This window comes from Notechis scutatus, chromosome Z, assembly GCF_049901735.1.
Source record: "Notechis scutatus isolate UNSWTSFEM ecotype Mainland chromosome Z, rNotScu1.2, whole genome shotgun sequence".
Classification (NCBI taxonomy): Eukaryota; Metazoa; Chordata; class Lepidosauria; order Squamata; family Elapidae; genus Notechis; species Notechis scutatus.
This window is the reverse complement of record NC_142025.1, coordinates 86,223,865-86,241,432: the sequence shown is the minus strand read 5'-3', so window position 1 is coordinate 86,241,432 and position 17,568 is coordinate 86,223,865. Positions and strand designations below refer to the sequence as shown.

At 39.5% G+C, this 17,568-nt stretch overlaps 1 protein-coding gene across 1 annotated transcript; it reads right to left on the bottom strand.

The window, feature by feature from the left end:
- Positions 1-78: 78 nt before the first annotated feature.
- LOC113425479 (glucose-6-phosphatase catalytic subunit 1-like) lies at positions 79-6,794 on the bottom strand. Its single transcript, XM_026687647.2, has 5 exons — positions 6,441-6,794; positions 4,939-5,048; positions 4,733-4,838; positions 764-879; positions 79-667 (listed from the first exon to the last, which is right to left on the bottom strand). Exons 1-5 carry the CDS (start codon positions 6,656-6,658, stop codon positions 156-158), a joined length of 1,062 nt encoding a protein of 353 aa, XP_026543432.1. The 5' UTR covers positions 6,659-6,794; the 3' UTR covers positions 79-155.
- Positions 6,795-17,568: the final 10,774 nt, after the last annotated feature.

Here is a 17,568-nt window from a genome sequence, read left to right as displayed (position 1 = left end):
TGAAGGCAGCTATATTCATTCAGTGCATGGAAGGGATTAAGTCTCTGTTTGATCATTCACGAAACAGACAACAACATATTTTAGTTTATAAACCTTTAGTCTTCAGAGTTGAAGATACATGTCCAAAGTAGCTCTACAGCAGGATATTTGTTCCTTTATGAATCTTTCTTGTCTGTCTGCTGAAGGAGGCAGAAAATGCTATAGGGGATGAGGGCCACTGCACAGATATGGGCACAAGTGCACTTACAGAATGAGAGAATGTAAAAGAGGATCTCCTGATCAGTGGGTATTTCAAAGGAATCAAACAGGTGCAGGATTAACAGTGAAAAAACAATGCAACTGAAGTGGAAGATCAGCCCTTGGCTTGGCTTCCCTCTGGACATTTCTGCATACATTGGGGAGTTGAGTCCAAATCCCAGACCAAACAAAATGCCCAGATTGCATAACAGACTGGCAAAAGGGGTTGTGTCAATATGGACCCATTCAGGCTGTTCACACCACTTGTGGGCCTTCTCAATTGTCCATAAGAGATCTACACCCAGCATCTTCAGCAACAGGTAGAAGACTAGGGCAAAACCAAAGAGGAAACCAATGGTTCCAACGTATCGCGTGAAGGTGGCAGTGTAGATGGAATGGACTTGTTCAAAAATCACAGCCACCAGTAATCCTGTGGAATAAGTCAATTATTGATTGAGTTGGTGTCCTCTGATATTTATATGTAGAGTTTTATTCTTTTATTTATTCAAGACTAGGAATAGCTTACCTGAAATAACACCAGCAATCACTTGGTGTGGGAAGTGTGCAGCAATGAACACTCGGGACAAGCAGACACAGACTTGTATAGCCCAGAATCCTGCCCAAAAAAGACCATGGAGCCACCTGGAATGGGGAAGATCAGCGCAAAAGTAGGAGTTCTTAATTGCACCAAAGAGAGACATCTTAGGCTAAAGGCCAATCTGTCCTTTGAATATTGTGCCAGAGCAAGAAATGCAATTTCATTTAGCTAATTCTAGAATGAATTAGTTAAATGAAGATAGTCCTCACTTACCAACTGCTTCACATGGTGACTGTTCAATGTTATAAAAAACACTGAAAACATAACATTACCACCAGTGTCTGCATTTATGACCTTCACAGTATCCCTCAGTCATGCGATTATCATTGGAATCAGTATGCGTTGCCCTGTGCTGATCTGCTGTTTTTTTCCCCCCTTCACTTTCAGCACTGAGAGATTGGACAGGAAGGGATTACAAGAAAATAAGCAGGCACATACTGCTTACACTCTTTTTTTTTTTTTTGAAACAAATTTTATTAATTTTAGAAACAAACAAAGCATCATTAGACATTAAAGACATTAAACCTCTTTCCATTATAAATTTTTACAAGGCAGATAAAACATTGTTTTATACAATATAATTCTAATATATCCCATTTCCACTTAAATATTTTTTAACAGATTTCTCATTATTTCTCTTTGCTCTTATTCAATTACATTTCTTCTATATTTATCCATTTTATACTCATCATATTCATATTTCCCTCTGCCTTGTTTACAATTATTCTTCTCACTTTCTCCCAAGGTTTTATTAAATCTCAATCAAACATACACACACAAAACACAAAAACATAAAACTTCTTTTTAAAAAGTAGCTTGGCCCCGGATTACCTCTCTTTGTATGGACTTCAATTAAATTCATGTTCAACTTATATGCCATTACCTATCTTATTTACCCTTCTATATCTTCATTATAACTTCTCCCCGCTTTCCACTCTTCTTAATTCTATTTTATTTATTTCATCTTAATTTAAATCATTATATTTGTATCTTTTGTCCATTCTTTTCCAATTATCCATTTATCTCATTCATATTAGAAAAAAAAGATTTCTCCTGAAATCACTAATCGAAGTATGATGCCTTTCCATCGCTCCCCTAAATTAACATTTAAGGTAACACCTAGTTCCCTATCTAATTCTGCTTAGTACATTCTACTTACTAAAATAGTAAATCCATAAAGTAATTAAATATATAATTAAACATTAAATCTCATAACATTCCAATTATCTATTTCAAAAACAAATACCATAATAATAAGTTCATACAAACATCCACACAATAGTCAATTAAACTCTATACTTAAACTAAATATTTTAAACATTCCTTTTAATATTTTATTAAATCTTAAAATCTATCATTATTAAACCTTTAATGTTTTAATCTTTACTTAAGTCTTATAAAATTCTATTTTTCTATTTCTAATACAAATACTACAATACTATCTTATGTACCTTGCAGAAACATTTTAAAACAAAGTTATGCATTACCCATTATCCCTAAAAAAAGATTTCTTTTTCACATCTTGTTTCATACCTTTGTGGCTTTTTCCCTCCTTCTTCCTTCCTATCTTATCCCATCTGGTCTTTTTACCCCCCTTAGCCTCCCCTCTCTGTTGTATTTCTCTTTTCTTTTGCTTTCTAACATTGTATTGATTTTTCTCTTTCTTGGATGTTTTTTTAAGTCTTATGTCCTTTTTCCTTCCTTTCTTTCTCCTTCCTTTCTTAATCAACTTTGTAGACTCGTTAAAGATGGCTTCTTCTTCTTCTTCTTCTTCTTCTTCTTCTTCTTCTTCTTCTTCTTCTTCTTCTTCTTCTTCTTCTTCTTCTTCTTCTTCTTCTTCTTCTTCTTCTTCCTCCTCCTCCTCCTCCTCCTCCTCCTCCTCCTCCTCCTCCTCCTCCATTAATTGTTGTGTTTGTTGATAAGTGGCAAGCGCCATTTCTAAAAAGCGAAAAATTTCTCTCCCACCGTCTTTACCTTCTTTTTTTATTTTACCATATTCCTCTCTCAGTTCATCAACAGATAAAGCCATTATAAACCTTTTCTTCTTCTTTTTTCTTTTCTTCTTCTTCTTAAAACAACCAAGATAATTCAAAGCTTGAAACAATTCCCCAAAACCCCAAAGTCATCAAACAATCCAAACAGAGCACAAAGTTCTTCACACTTTTTCTTCCTGGGGTAATATCAATTGGCAAGGAAAAAAAAAACACCAATCTGTATTTTAAAGTCTTATTACAATTAACTTCCAATCTCAAATTCTTCCAGGCATCTCCTCCAACAAAATCTTAATAAAAATTTTCCTTTTGTCCTCTCCCTTCCCACTTATAACAGAAAGCTTTAAATTTTTACCTTCTGTAAAATAGCAGGATTTTCAATATCCATTTGTTAAATCCATGTGGAAGGAGAGTAAACTTTCTCTTTAAGCACTTTCACTCGCCGCTTGTAAATCTCTTCTGGAAACAAAGTATCTTTCAAAAATCAGGATTTTCAGGATATTACTTGTATCTTATAGTCCCAGTTCAGCCAAAAAACTTTCGCTTCAGAATTTTCTCCTTCTTCCTCCAGCACGATCTTATCCAGCTGTCAGCTTCTTTGTGGCGGCCATTGCTGACCGCCGCTCCACCGCCTTGAGAAAAGAGGGTTAAGCCGGGTGGGGAAGGGGTCTGCGAAAACCCCAACCCCCTGTCCGGATCCCTCCTATCTTCGGCTGCCTCTACGGGGCAACCTTAGCCTCCAGACCCGTCCGGATCGGAGGCACCAAGACGGCTAGCGCAACAGGGATCGCGCAGGATCGCGAATCCCTGCCGCTGCCAAAGCCGACAAACCGGAAGTTCATACTGCTTACACTCTTGTAATCCCTTCTCTAATCTCTGTGCTTTGAAAGGGGGCAGGAAACAATATCTGCAGGCAATTTCTGCTGTCCTGTTTTTGGAACTACCTGTAACTTTGAGACTTCGTATGGCCACAGGGTACAATGTGATTTTAAAAGAGTCAAGATAGTAGACATGATCATGAAATCAAAGTTATGTCTGTTTGTATATGTTCTGCACATGTGTATACATACAAACCTTGCAGAACTTTATGCATCCCACTGTTGCTCTTATCCTGATTTTTTTTTTACTATCCTATGTGTTTGTGTATCTATGATAAACTGACAAGATGCCTGCTGTGCCTACACTTAAGGATTAAATAAATTTATCCAATCAGTTTGGCAGTCAAAAATACATTTTGTTATCTCCTTTTGCATGGCATCTCCTCACAAATGGATGATTCCCTGAAACAATCAGTCAGTCAGATGTTTTCATAGTTATGTTTCAATGCACATATTTGTCAAATGTTTCCAAAGGTTCCCAAAACCAACTGAACAAAAACAGAAAGACTGACACTGACCCTGAAACTCCACAAAATGAACAACTGTGGCAAGAAAGATCATAAATGGGGGGAAATTCACTCAACACATATCTCACTGAGCAATATAAATTTTGGACTCAATTGTGTGGATATAAGGAACTACCAGTATAATGCTTCAATGTTGAATCTCAATCTTGATTTCATGAAAATTAGCATTGCTGATTTAGAAGTCAACTTTGAAACTGCTGTGTAAGAACACAGTTTATTTCATGTTGCATATCGATAATACTCCTTATTGTCTTAATTGTGGCAGCCATTATCGCAAACAAATGAAAAACAACCATCTGAAAATGAGACAGTGAGTTGAGACAATGTTTAGGTATGGTTTTTCTTCCGTAGTCTTATATCAATATCCTCTCCTTAGAGGGGAATGGGGAGATGTACCTTTCTTTACAGGACAGGACAGCAAAAGAGGAGCTGTCTCAGTTATGTCCATGTCTAAACATAAAGTTTCAGCTCCCATCTGCACAGCAGGCATGCAGACCTTACCTGCCTCTCAAGGTGTTTCGCTTCTGTGGCAGTAGTTGTGAAAGCAGTGCTGTCACCATGACATAGTAGACCCCAGAAGACCCCATGGCATGACCAGAAGGACTACCTGAAGATGCATACAAAGGAATCAGTGAAAGGAAGGCTGCAGCTGCAATGGATTAAGGAAGGTACTGGGAAAGTAGGGGGTTCAACACTTGCAACCTCACCTGGGCCAGTTTCACAGGTAATGGGAAACTGGCGGATTACTGGGGGTGTTACATTGCCATAGAAATCTGTCTCATGTACCCACCAGTAGGGCCTTTCTCCAAAGAGGATCCTAAAAGGAAGGAAAATTAAAAGCAATCCTGATCCCAGTAAAGGACAAAGCCATAGCAGGCATAAGATATCAAATAGACACTTCACAATTCTGTGAATACCAGAGAAAATTTAAGTTTCTGTAAATTAAAAAAAAAAAAAGTTTCAAGTTTCTAAGTTCAGATTTGCCTGCAAAACAGGAGTTCTAGAATTAAAAGCCTTTCAAATAGAGATAGACTTTCAAATAGGGATAGGGATAGATATTTCCTAGCACTGATAATTATGAAAATTATAAGCCAAAAGTATTCGACTCAGAAAAAATTATTACTCTGGCCGCTGTTTTCTGAATTTTAATTTTAATTTTTGCAAGTTCTTTGAGGATTGTTCTAGTAGAAAATTACCCTTAGAATTTTAAAATAAAATTTCAACAGTCTTTTATTGTTTTTCTTCATTCAGCAAAATCTATCTCATTTTTTCAACAAAATGAAGAATGCATGTTATAATGTACAGGTTAGAGTACTTGTCAGTATGACTTCTTTCATAAAGAAAATCAAATTCTAGTAGTTGTGAATTAACAAAATTGTAAGATTTAAAAATGCCAATGACTTTTTTGGAAGATACAATATTACATTTACCTATTCAGAAAGCAAGATGCCTTATATATAGTAAAATTGATTCCCAATTAAATTAGATTGGAGCCTGAGAGCACATTCTGGACATTTAGTATACCATGGTATCTATTTAAAAAGCTGCTTAAATTCAGTATAAATTATTCCCAAATAAACGTATATGAAATTGCAATTGTAGCCTCTTTCATAATATGGAGACAAAATTTCCTTATGATACCCAAATCCCAGTTTGTGATAGTCAGAGAATAAAAAATCCATGGAACAAATGGAGGCACAGACTATTTGAGCAGAACTGGTTAAGCGGGTGGGGGAAAGAGAAGAGAATAATGGCAGTCTTCAAGCCCGCTCCCTTTTTCTTAAGTGTCCTAAATTCAACTCTCCGAGGGGGCCTATATGAAATATAACTTGGAAATCATAAATGCTTATTTGGAGGAAAACCTAGTGTGAATGTTTTCTTTTTCACAATCACCTCCCTCTCCTTAGTCTTTTCTTGCTTCGCAGCCAACAGTCTTTAGCGTTACATACAACTTATAAATTACGAATTGTCCTGGCCCTTCAAAAAAGAGTCAAAATCTGGAATATATAAGCATAATTGTTTTTTTCTAATATTACTGTATACTATATTCTTTTGCATGCTTCACATGTTACAAAGACCTATGTTCTGAGTTAAGCACCAGATCAACAACTTGCAACAAGGAAGGGTTATAAAAGTCACTTTGGTCTTTGTCCTGGAAGAATGAGAGAAGTTATTCTTGACCCCATGAGGGATTCTCACTCATGCTCACCACTTGAAAACAAGGTTGAACCAATCGCCGATGACAGCTACCCAGATGATTCGGATTCCCACTGCTTCCTTCAGTTGGAACCAGATAGGAAAGAAGAAGAAAAAAGTTGTTCTGAGATCAGCTACTGTTGAGATGAAGAGAAACCAGTCCTGAAAGTCCATGAAATTCTCTTGGAGATAGCTGGTGGCCTGGATTCCTGCACTGTGCATAAGATCCATGGTGCAACTTCAGCAGAGATTATCTTCTCCCACTGTGGTCCTTCCTAGTTTCCCCAGCAATTGCTGGGCCCTTTTAATATCCAAGCCCTCTGATCTTTGATCTTTAACCACCTCTCCTGTCCAAAAAATATTGACAGAAGCTTGCAGAATGAAGCAAGGTGTATTTGTGTGCAAGAGTCGATATCTTCTGTTTCAGGGAGCATATCTGTCCTACATGCTTGAGTTTGAAATATTACTGCCTTTTCCCATTGATTTCTGAATGGAGGTTAGATTCTGCTTAACAGAACACATTTGTTAATCAGACTACAATTCTAGTGCACCTGTGGAAAAAATTATAAACATCTAAATGTAATAATGTCTCAGTACGTGAGACAACTATTATAACACTCAGAGGAAAAATACTCTGCTTAATTCAACCATTATGAAATGAGTGCATAACACACTATTGTAAGGCATCAGCAATCTTCAAGAACTATTTTTAAAGAATTAAATTAGCATAAGCAATTCCAATTTTCTTTGTCCTTTGAACTCGTTCTAGTTAAATGTCTAATTCTCAGACATTTTAGATACAAACTAAAAACTTTCCAGGTAGTTAATTAATTAATCAAGACTGAAAGGCATACTTAATCTGTCATACCTGAACTCAGAGAACTATTCACCAGAAATATATACAGTAACAGAATCAATAGGGTCTAAGACATTATTTTCTAAATTCTGTGCTAAAGCAATTTATTGATAAGCAGATAAAGACATCAGTGTCGCAGAGGAAAGGAAAGGGTAGCGGGTGATGATATACAACCAAAATGAACTCAGCATTTTGGACTTTAGGACTACATAGCACATTTCCAAATAACAACTATGAAATAGGATTACAAAAAGAAATCAGCCAAGACCCCAATTTCAATCAAGACCTTGAGCAATGCAGAATAACTTTCATAAAATATATTAGTCAGGCTTTAGATTCATTCCAACCTGCCTTGAGGCTTGGCTTTGGGATGAAACAACCTGCTGTGATGGGTGACTTTTTCCAGAAATTACAGCATGTGGTTTCTTCTGGCCACTTCTGGCATTATTGCCCATGATAGCCTTCTGGACTATTTATTTTGTGAAAGGCTGAAAAAGCAAAGCGTTATGGTTATCCCAATCTTCCTCATGTAATAGTTTGAGAAAAAATACTGGAAAATAGAAATTATTTTCCATACCAGTGGCCATCAGATTTTGACAGCACTCTTAAATAAACAGATTTAGTCATTTAAATTTGTTCTGGTTTTGGTATGTGCAGGAAGTTCTCACCATGTATCTATACACGGTTACAAACTTTCTTACTTTTTGGAAATTTTTGTATACTAGGAGGGATATTCAGACTGGAGTACAAAATCTGGATAATCTCATATAAATTATGGAGTATCTGAGACATTTCCAAATATTATCTGGATGTTCTGGACTTTAAAAATGCCCTGACCACTTTTGTGGGGTTTATATTTGGTGCTAGAGAGAACTTGGTTGGAAAATAGAACTGAAAGAAAATCCAATTTTATATGATTTAACTCTCATAATTGCTTAATTGCAAGGAAGAAAAGGCTTTAAGAATATCTCAGTAAGCAGCCAGTTTGGCCTTGTTTACAGTACTTGCATGATTAGTTCCAGCGTCTCAATGACAATCCTACAGTCAACTCGACAGGACAGGTTAGGTCAGTGTTTTTCAAACTTGGCAACTTGCTATGGAATTTTTGAAGTCCACACATCTTAAGAGTTGCCATGTATAAAAATATTAGCCTAAATAATTTATTAATGTTAGGGGATGAAATTCATTAAAAGTCACATGAAATAGAGTTGTTGTTCTGTATTTGCATTATTGTAACCCTGTATTCTGATTGGCTAGGACGCACAGCATTCGGATTGGCTGAGTGTACAGCACTGATTGGCCATTACGGATCGACCGCGATTGGCCTAGCCGATCGTGGGAGATTCGAACGGCTGTCATTGGCCGCGGCGCCTGGTACAAGTTCTATATAAGCCGCCGCCGATCCGATGTAAAGCAAGCTGATCTACTACCTAATAAAAAGAGCTTGAAAGTCACTGGTCTCGCGTCTCTCCTTGGGACCGATCCACCAACATAACACTGGCGACGAAGGTGGGATCGTGAGACGGAGACCCACCACGCACGTGGCACCGTGGCACAAGCAACCAACAAGATGGCCAGCAGCACCGCGCCACCCGCACCCTTCAACCAGGCTGCAGAGGACTGGGAATCCTACATCGATAGATTCCTCATGTTCCTGGAGAGCAGCAACCTTAAGGACGCGAATGGACAGAAAAAAAGGGCCGTGTTCCTGACACACTGCGGGCTCGCAGTGTTCAAGATGACGAAGGCCCTCGCCAAACCCGAGGATGTGAAGACAATGGACTGGGCCAACCTCGAACCCCTGTTGTGAAGCCACTATGCACCCGCTGTACCCACCCTCATCAGATGGTACGACTTCTACCGAAGGGACCAGAAGGAGGGTGAGAGCATCAGCGACTTCTTAGCTGATCTACGGAACCTCGGGGGCATGTGCGGTTTCACCGACATGGATGAAGCCCTGTGAGACCGTTTCGTCCTTGGGCTCAAAGACCCGGTCCTACAGAGCTGGCTAATGGCAAAGGGCGACATCTCCCTCGCCGACGCCCTCGCCGAAGTGACCGCAGCGGAGGCAACCAGGAAATTGGCGGCTCGGATGTGGCAGATGAGCGCAGCGGACCGGCCGACGACTACCGAGGTGACCCTGACCCCGGAGAAGCACCCCAAACCAGGCCGCCAAGCGACCACCACAACCCATCATGGTGACCTCGACTCCCTCTCTGACACCGAGGACGAGGAGGAGGACATCCACCGACTCCAGGCGGAACAAGATCGGCGCGAGCAGCGAGGTCGTAAGTCGGGGTTCCAGTGCGCCGGGTGTGGGGGTGACCATCCACGGTCAGAATGCCAATTCCTCGACGCAGTCTGCCGGAATTGTGACAAGCGGGGCCACATTGCCAAGGTGTGCCGGTTCAAGCGGAACCATGCCCCCCGACTACGAGACGGCAGCCCCCGGGGATGAGATGGCACCCCCCCCAGAACCAGATACCGGTACGCCGAGAGCCGATGGAGCCGGAACGGAAGGAACAGACGCTCAACGAGGCCAGACAACAAGAAGAAACCCACCAAACGGTCGTCATCGGCCACTCTTCAAACGAGGATGCCCGGAAGGTACGCGTGGAGGTAGGCATTGAAGACCAGCCATGCAAAATGGAGGTGGATTCTGGGTCCTACCTCTCCATGTTTGCATGGCGGGAAATCAAGCGCCTGGTGCCTACCATCCACAGGCGCGAACTGGAAAGCCAGAAACTCATCCTCAAAGACTACCAGGGAAACCGCATTCCCGTAGTCGGAATAGGACACTTTAAGATTACATTTAAAGGGCGCACCGAGATACTTACTCTGGCTATTGTGGACAAAGACCGCCCTAGCCTCTTGGGACTGCAATGGTTCGCGCCATTGGGAATAGAGGTGATGGGCATCCACCACGTCGCCGAGGCAGACTGGGAGGAGCAACTTGCGAAGGACTTCCAGGAGGTCTTCGACGGCAGCCTAGGCAAGTATCGAGGGGCCCCAATATCCTTCAGCCCAGACCCTAACATTGCCTCAATCCGCCTGAAACCCCGACAAGTGCCTTTCGCACTCAGACCCAAGATTGATGAGCAGTTAGACAAGCTCATCGAGCAAGGGGTACTCGAGCCAACAGACCATGCCAGGTGGGAAAGCCCTATAGTCACCCCAGTAAAACCAGATGGGTCGGTGAGAATCTGTGGTGACTACAAGGCCACCCTCAACCGTGCCCTGCAACAGAGTGCTGATCCCGTCCCAGTGGTACAGCACCCAGTGGTACAGCACTCACTGGGGGGAGGCAAGGTTTTCGCGAAACTAGACCTGGCACAGGCTTACCAGCAATTGCCGGTCGATGCAGAAACCGCAGAGGCGCAAACCATAGTCACCCACCGGGGGGCTTTTCGCTGCAAGAGACTCCAGTTTGGAGTCAGCGTGGCCCCGGGGGTCTTCCAAAGCCTCATGGAGAGGCTACTTCAAGAGATTAAGGGGGTTGTGCCCTACTTTGATGACGTGCTGGTGTCAGCGACCAACCAGAAACAATTAGAAAGCCGGCTAAGGGAGGTGCTACAAAAATTCAAAGACTCGGGGCTGAAAGTCAAAAAAGAAAAATGCCAGCTGTGCACCGAGAAAGTCGAATTCCTGGGGTACCTCCTAGACCAGCACGGAATCCACCCAACGGGAAAAAAAATCAGGGCCATCAAGGAAGCCCCTAGACCAAGAAATAAAACCGAACTGCAGGCGTTTCTTGGACTGATTAACTTCTATAATGTTTTCCTGCCCCAAAAGGCGACCGTGGCAGAACCGTTGCATAGGCTGCTGGACAAGACAAGAACGGCTGTCATTAGCCGCGGCGCCTGGTACAAGTTCTATATAAGCCGCCGCCGATCCGATGTAAAGCAAGCCGATCTACTACCTAATAAAAAGAGCTTGAAAGTCCCTGGTCTCGCGTCTCTCCTTGGGACCAATCCACCAACATAACAGTTGTAAATTTATTTTTAATCCCCTAGGCTTTATTCTCTTTGGGGTTTTTTTTGTTAAAAAAAGTAAATACCCAGTAATGGAAATTTCACCACTAGCACTATAGTATCAAAAAAAAAATAAAAAATAGAAAGGAGCAGACAAACCTATTAAAGGACAAGTTGCCTCATCTATTTGTCCTGGTAGCCTCTGCTGAGTAGCCACATCAGATAAAGAGATGGTGTTGGTGCATAAGGAACAAAAACAAATGTTGGAAGGTCAACTTGCCATATGATCTCTGCACTCAGTTCAAACTTATTTATTGTCCAAGTACAATGGGCCACTGTCCCACTTTTTGTGTTCCAACCCAATCACTCGGGTATTGTGTGAGTCTCAACCTTCTCCCTTATATAGCAAAAATTTGGACCTATGGAGATGTTCAGACTGCATTATGACTCTGAAGGAGTCATCTATAAGCAAAGTTTAAAGAGATGTGAGTGGCCTGAATGGAGGTAATTTGTACTTTTGAAACCTGCAAAGAATAGTCGAGGGAAGAGGGTGCTTAATTTGTCCTCTTTCTTTGCCACAAAATATTTAGCTTGCACAAAAATCCCATCTCAGCAATTACCATTTATATTTTCAGAAGCTTCCAGTTATGGCATTAAAACCTGCCTTCATTCGAGGACCTATATACTGCACGAGTCAAAAAGAGGACTGTGAAAATATTTACAGACCCCTCACATCCCGGACATAAACTATTTCAACTCCTTCTCTCAAAACAATTCTATAGAACACGGAATACCAGAACAACTAGACACAAGAACAGTTTTTCCCCCGAACGCCATCACTCTGCTAAACAAATAACTCCCTCAACACTGTCCAACTATTTTTTTTTGAAACAAATTTTATTGATTTTAAAGACAAACAAACCATCGTTAACCATTAAATACATAAAACCTCTCCATTATTAATTTTACAAGTCAAATAAAATATTATTTTATACAACATAATTCTATTTTTCACCATTTCAATATAACCATATAGATATCTCTTAACAAATTTCTCATTATTTCTCTTTTCGTATTCAATTTCATTAATTATTATTAATTTTCTATATTTATCCAGTTTATAATCATCATCTTCATTCCTCTCTGTCTTGTTTAACATTATTCTCATCCAACATTCCTCTGAGGTTTTATTAATTCTCAAAGAAAACATAGACACACAAAACACAAAAATATAAAACTTCTTTTAAGAAAGTAGTTTAGCCCCAGATTACTTCTCTTTGTATGGACTTCAATTAAATTCGTGCTCATCTTATATACCATTACCTATCTTATTTACCATTCTATATCTTCTATATAACTTCTCCCCGCTTTTCACTCTTCTTATTTCTATTTTATTTAATTCATTTTAATTTAAATCATTGTATTTATATTTTTTGTCCATTCTTTCCAAATTATCCATTTATCTCATTCCCTACAGCAAGTTAAAAAAAAAAGAATTTCTCCTGAAATCACTGATCAAGGTATGATGCCTTTCTATCCTCCCCCTAAATTAATATTTAAAATAACACCTAATACCCAGTCTGATTCTGCTTAGTACATTCAACCTACTAACCTCTAAAGAGAGAAAATAATAAGTCCATAATAATTAATATAATTAAATAATAAATCTAAATTTTAAATCTTATAGTATTCCAATTGTCTATTTCAAGAAACAAGTGCTACAATAATGAGTTTATAATAAGATCAAAACAACAGTAAATTAAACTTTTTAATTAAACTCAATATTTTAAACATTCCTTTTAATCTTTTATTAAATTTTAAAATCTATCATTACTAAACATTTCAATATTTTAGTCTTTTGTTAATTCTTATAACATTCTAATTTTCTATTTCTAATACAAATACTACCATACCATCTTATGTACCTTGCAGAATCTTCTTTTTTAAAGAAATTATAAATTACCCTTTATCCCTTAAAAAAATTCCTTTTTTCCCATCTTGTTTTATACCTTTGTGGCTTTTCCCTCCCTTTTCCCTTCCTTTCTTATCCCACCTAACCTTTTTACCTCCAGCTTCCCCTCTCTGTTGTATTCCTTTCTCCTTTTGCTCAGTAACATTAACATTGAATTGGTTTTGCATCTTATTTTTTCCTTTCTTAAGGCGGCGGTAGCAGCAGCGTGAGGAGCTCTGGTGGGCACGGGCAGTGCCAGGCGACAAGCCCTCTAATCCCTGCGGGTCCAGCCGGTGAGGTGGAAAGCCTAATGCCCGAGACTTGCCAGCAAGCCAGAAAAGAGCGCCATTCCTCAGTAAACGCTCAATTCAAAAGTACTCGGCGATTTCCGATTCCTCCCATTCTTGACTAGCATGCCAGAAAAGAGCTCATTCCTCGGAAAGCGCTAAATTCAAAAGCGCTCAACGATCTGCGATTCGACCCATCTTACTAGAAGGTAAGGCGGTGGGGATCGCCAGTACCGGAGGCTCTATGATCATCCTTGCAGTGCGGTGAGACGGTGAGATTCATCCCGTCCTTGCAGGGCGGTGAGCACTGGGAGCTGTGAGTCTGTCTTCAGAAGTTTGCAGCCAGGGTGTGAAGCAGACTGCTTCCCCCCTGCCGCCCCCACTTCCCTCTTCTCTCTTCACCAAATTGCTAATCTGGACTCCCTCTTTTAAAAGGACAGTAACTTTGGACTCCCAATAAGTAGGGAAGTATTGTTATAACTGAACTCCTGTGAAGATTGGAAGCAATTTTATTTCCTGTGATAGAAGCAGAAGTATATTGAAGCCAGGAGTGAATGCTCAATACAAATCTGAGTCTACACAGTAAAAATATAAACTGTTCGAATTGCCAGTGCAAGACGTGCCTCTTTCTCTTAAAAGCAACAAACTTTGAAAGTGTATTTAGTTAACTAGGAGGGGCCCAGAAATCTCATTCATCAAGGGAAAACAAAAACAAAAAGTTTCCTGTTGCCTCCCTGTGAATTGTTCAGTTTGTCTCTGCTGAATCAAAGTCTGCTTGCAAAAAGGAGAGAAGAATAGTTGGTTTCTTCTGTTCTTAGAAGTGAAGCCCTTTCCTTGACTTAGCATGGCTAAATCAAAGCTGTGACAGAAGTAAAAAAGAAAGGAAAGATCTTGTAACAGCGTGCTTAATCTTGGTAAAAAATCACTCCAATTTCTGCAGTGGAATTTTCCTTGGAAAGTGGGACTCTAAGGAGGAAAATAGCTGCGATTAACGATCTGGAGTTACTGTCAGATTTAGTTAAAAGTAAAGGACAGATTGGATTGGTTAACCCAAACTTCTGGACTGTATTTTTACTACTACTCAACTTGAAGAGCTTTAAGAAACTATTGCAAAACAATCTTATTCAGAGACATATTGATAGTAGTCAAAGTGTTTAATTCAGCAAGTTTTACTCTATTTCAAAAACCCTTTGAACATCGTGTCACAACCTTTTGTTTACAGAGTAATAGCAATCTGCTATTACAAAGAGCAATAAATTCCTCTCATTCAGTCAACTACAGCTGCTAGTAAAACAATTAACCCTTTCCTTGCAGACTCTTAATACTACCTCATTACTTTAATCAAACACTGATTAATTCATTACCTCAAAACTTACAACTTTTCTACATCATCACCTATATCAATGATTAGATAATCAATTTCTATAAAATATTTTATTAATGGTTTAATTGATTTATTGTTTTAATTGATTAGTGTGATTAGAGTGTTTAGTGCAAATAGTGTGATTACTGACTAGTTTAAAAGATCAAGATTCATGTAATTTAATTGAATAGTAAAATCAATGATTTAGTGAATTTAAATGAACAGTGTGATTAATGATTAGTGTAATTAATTGATTAGTGATTAGAGTAATTAATTGATTAGGCTGATTGTTGCTCAGGAATATTATCTAACTAGACAGATTACTGCAATTGATTGTTTGGTGTGATATTGGCTATATAGATTACCCAAAATTGTTCCTTTAATTAATTCAATCAACGTACTATCTTAACAAACCTACCATGCCAAAAAGAAAATCCAATGCCAAACCACAACCTAAAGAGAAGATAATCCCCACCAATGAACCACAAGACTCCTGCACATGCCTTAAATGCTACAAAAATCTAAAGGATAATGAAAACTCCATCAAATGTTCTCTGTGTAAAAAATACGCTCATCATGACTGCTTGGGATTACCTGAGCAAATGATTCAATACCTAGAATCATCCAATGAGTTTCCATATCTCTGCAAATCATGCAGATCCAAACTGGATCTGTCTGAAAGAGTTGATACCATTGAAACCATTGAAACATCCCTTAACACCATAGTAGCATCCCTGGACGCCGTAAAAGAAAGAATATCCAACCTTGAAAAAAAAAGACACAAAAACCTGAACATCCAATAGCTACAAACCACATCTCTACCCAACAACCACAACCCAATCCAAAACCCAATCCAGAAATAAACACAACCCAGACAAATATTGATATCCCAATCCTCACCAGAGAAGCCGTTGAGCGTGAACGGAAACGTCCAAACGCCATCTTATTTGGTCTAGAGGACATCAATGACAATGATGACATCACAACTGTCCGAAACATCATCAGTGATTATCAAGCATCAACCATCTCCGCTGATGAAATACTTGACATTTCCCGCATTGGCCGAGAGCTCAAAAACAGAGACGGCTCTGTGGCCCCACGCTTGTGCAGGGTCATTTGCAAAAATGAATCAAGCAAACGTAAATTCATTTACACTATAAATTCACTCGCCAAAACCAACACCAACCATAAGAACCTCCGTTGTCGCCCTGACCTAACCATACAGCAACGTGCCCGCTCCTGTGTACTCCGCACTGAACTCAAAAAACGTCTAGACAATGGAGAGAAGGACCTGTACATTGACTACCATGCTGACTGTATCAAAAGTAAGCCACACAACCCGCAACTCAGCTTTAACCCTCAACCACAACCCTACCTCAACCCATCCACCATCACCCAAGACTAGGCACGCACGCCCCCAACTACCTCAATTCCAACTACTGCCGGCCTTAAATGCAAACTACTCAATGCAAGAAGCCTCGTGAATAAAATACCTGAATTTCTCTTCCTCCTAAATATGGCTAACTTCGACATTATATTTGTCTGTGAAACATGGCTCAATGCATCTCTCCCGACTCCATTACCACAGTAAGAGACTATCATGTTTACAGATCAGATCGTGAAAATCGTCGAGGAGGTGGAGTTGCTATATTCTATAAAAATCCTTACATCTAAAAATATCCAAGTTACCCAGGAGTTTGCCCTTCCTGAAACCATCATCTGTGAACTATCCTCAAATATCACAATTCGATTCTTACTATGTTACAGAGCACCTGATTATGACATCGAACATGTAAACAAGCTAAATACATTACTAACATGGGCTGCATCCTGCCCATACCCTTTTATCCTTCTTGGTGATTTCAATCTACCTCATATTAACTGGACCCTAAATGATTGTACAACTGAAATCATACACACAACCTTCTACAATGCTATTACAAATCTGGGACTGGAACAACTAGTAACCAACAACACTAGACTAAACAACTGCCTCGATCTCATCTTCTGCAACAGTTTGAACCTAATCTACGGAATACAATCTAAAGAACCCTTTTCCAGTAGTGACCACAATATGATCGACTTTTGTCTCAACATACATCCACACAAAAATCACCACAATGATGTAATCCCCTATTGTAACTTCAAAAAGGCAACTATGATCTTATAGACAACGATCTCTCATCCCTTGATTGGCAATCTCTATTCACTGGATGCAATACCGTTGAAGACCATTATAACATATTTTTACTTGAAGTCAAAAGAGTCATCAAACTATATGTACCAACAACAACTCCCAAAACAAAACAAAAAAGCAGATTACCCATATCAATAAGGAAACTTCAATCCAAAAAGAGATCACTCTGGCGGAAAAACAAATCTGGTCACGCGTTGCCAATTTCAAAAACCGATACAAAAATCTATGCCACCAGATAAAGACCGAATGCACCAATTATCACATTAAACAAGAGGAAAACCTTCTAAGCACCAATTCCACCGCGCTTTTTACAATTTTGTAAACAACAAACTAAAAGACTCAAGGTCCATCCCTCCCTTGATAGGACCTGATGGTAAAGACTGCAACGACGCTACACCATTAAAGCCAACATCTTTAACACATTCTTCGGCTCAGTATTTGTAAACAGCAATGGATCATGCCCAATATTTCCTAGCCGTACCACAGATAACAACAATGATCTAATACATATCGATT

What these genes read in the sequence shown, in the direction of transcription:
- LOC113425479 (XM_026687647.2), bottom strand. Translation starts at nt 6,658, where the DNA reads ATGGATCTTATGCACAGTGCAGGAATCCAGGCCACCAGCTATCTCCAA. An exon ending in CGAAACACCTTGAGAGGCAG is followed by an intron (nt 880 to 4,732) that starts GTAAGGTCTGCA and finishes TCCCCATTCCAG; the next exon opens with GTGGCTCCATGGTCTTTTTT. An exon ending in GATTGCTGGTGTTATTTCAG is followed by an intron (nt 668 to 763) that starts GTAAGCTATTCC and finishes CTTATTCCACAG; the next exon opens with GATTACTGGTGGCTGTGATT.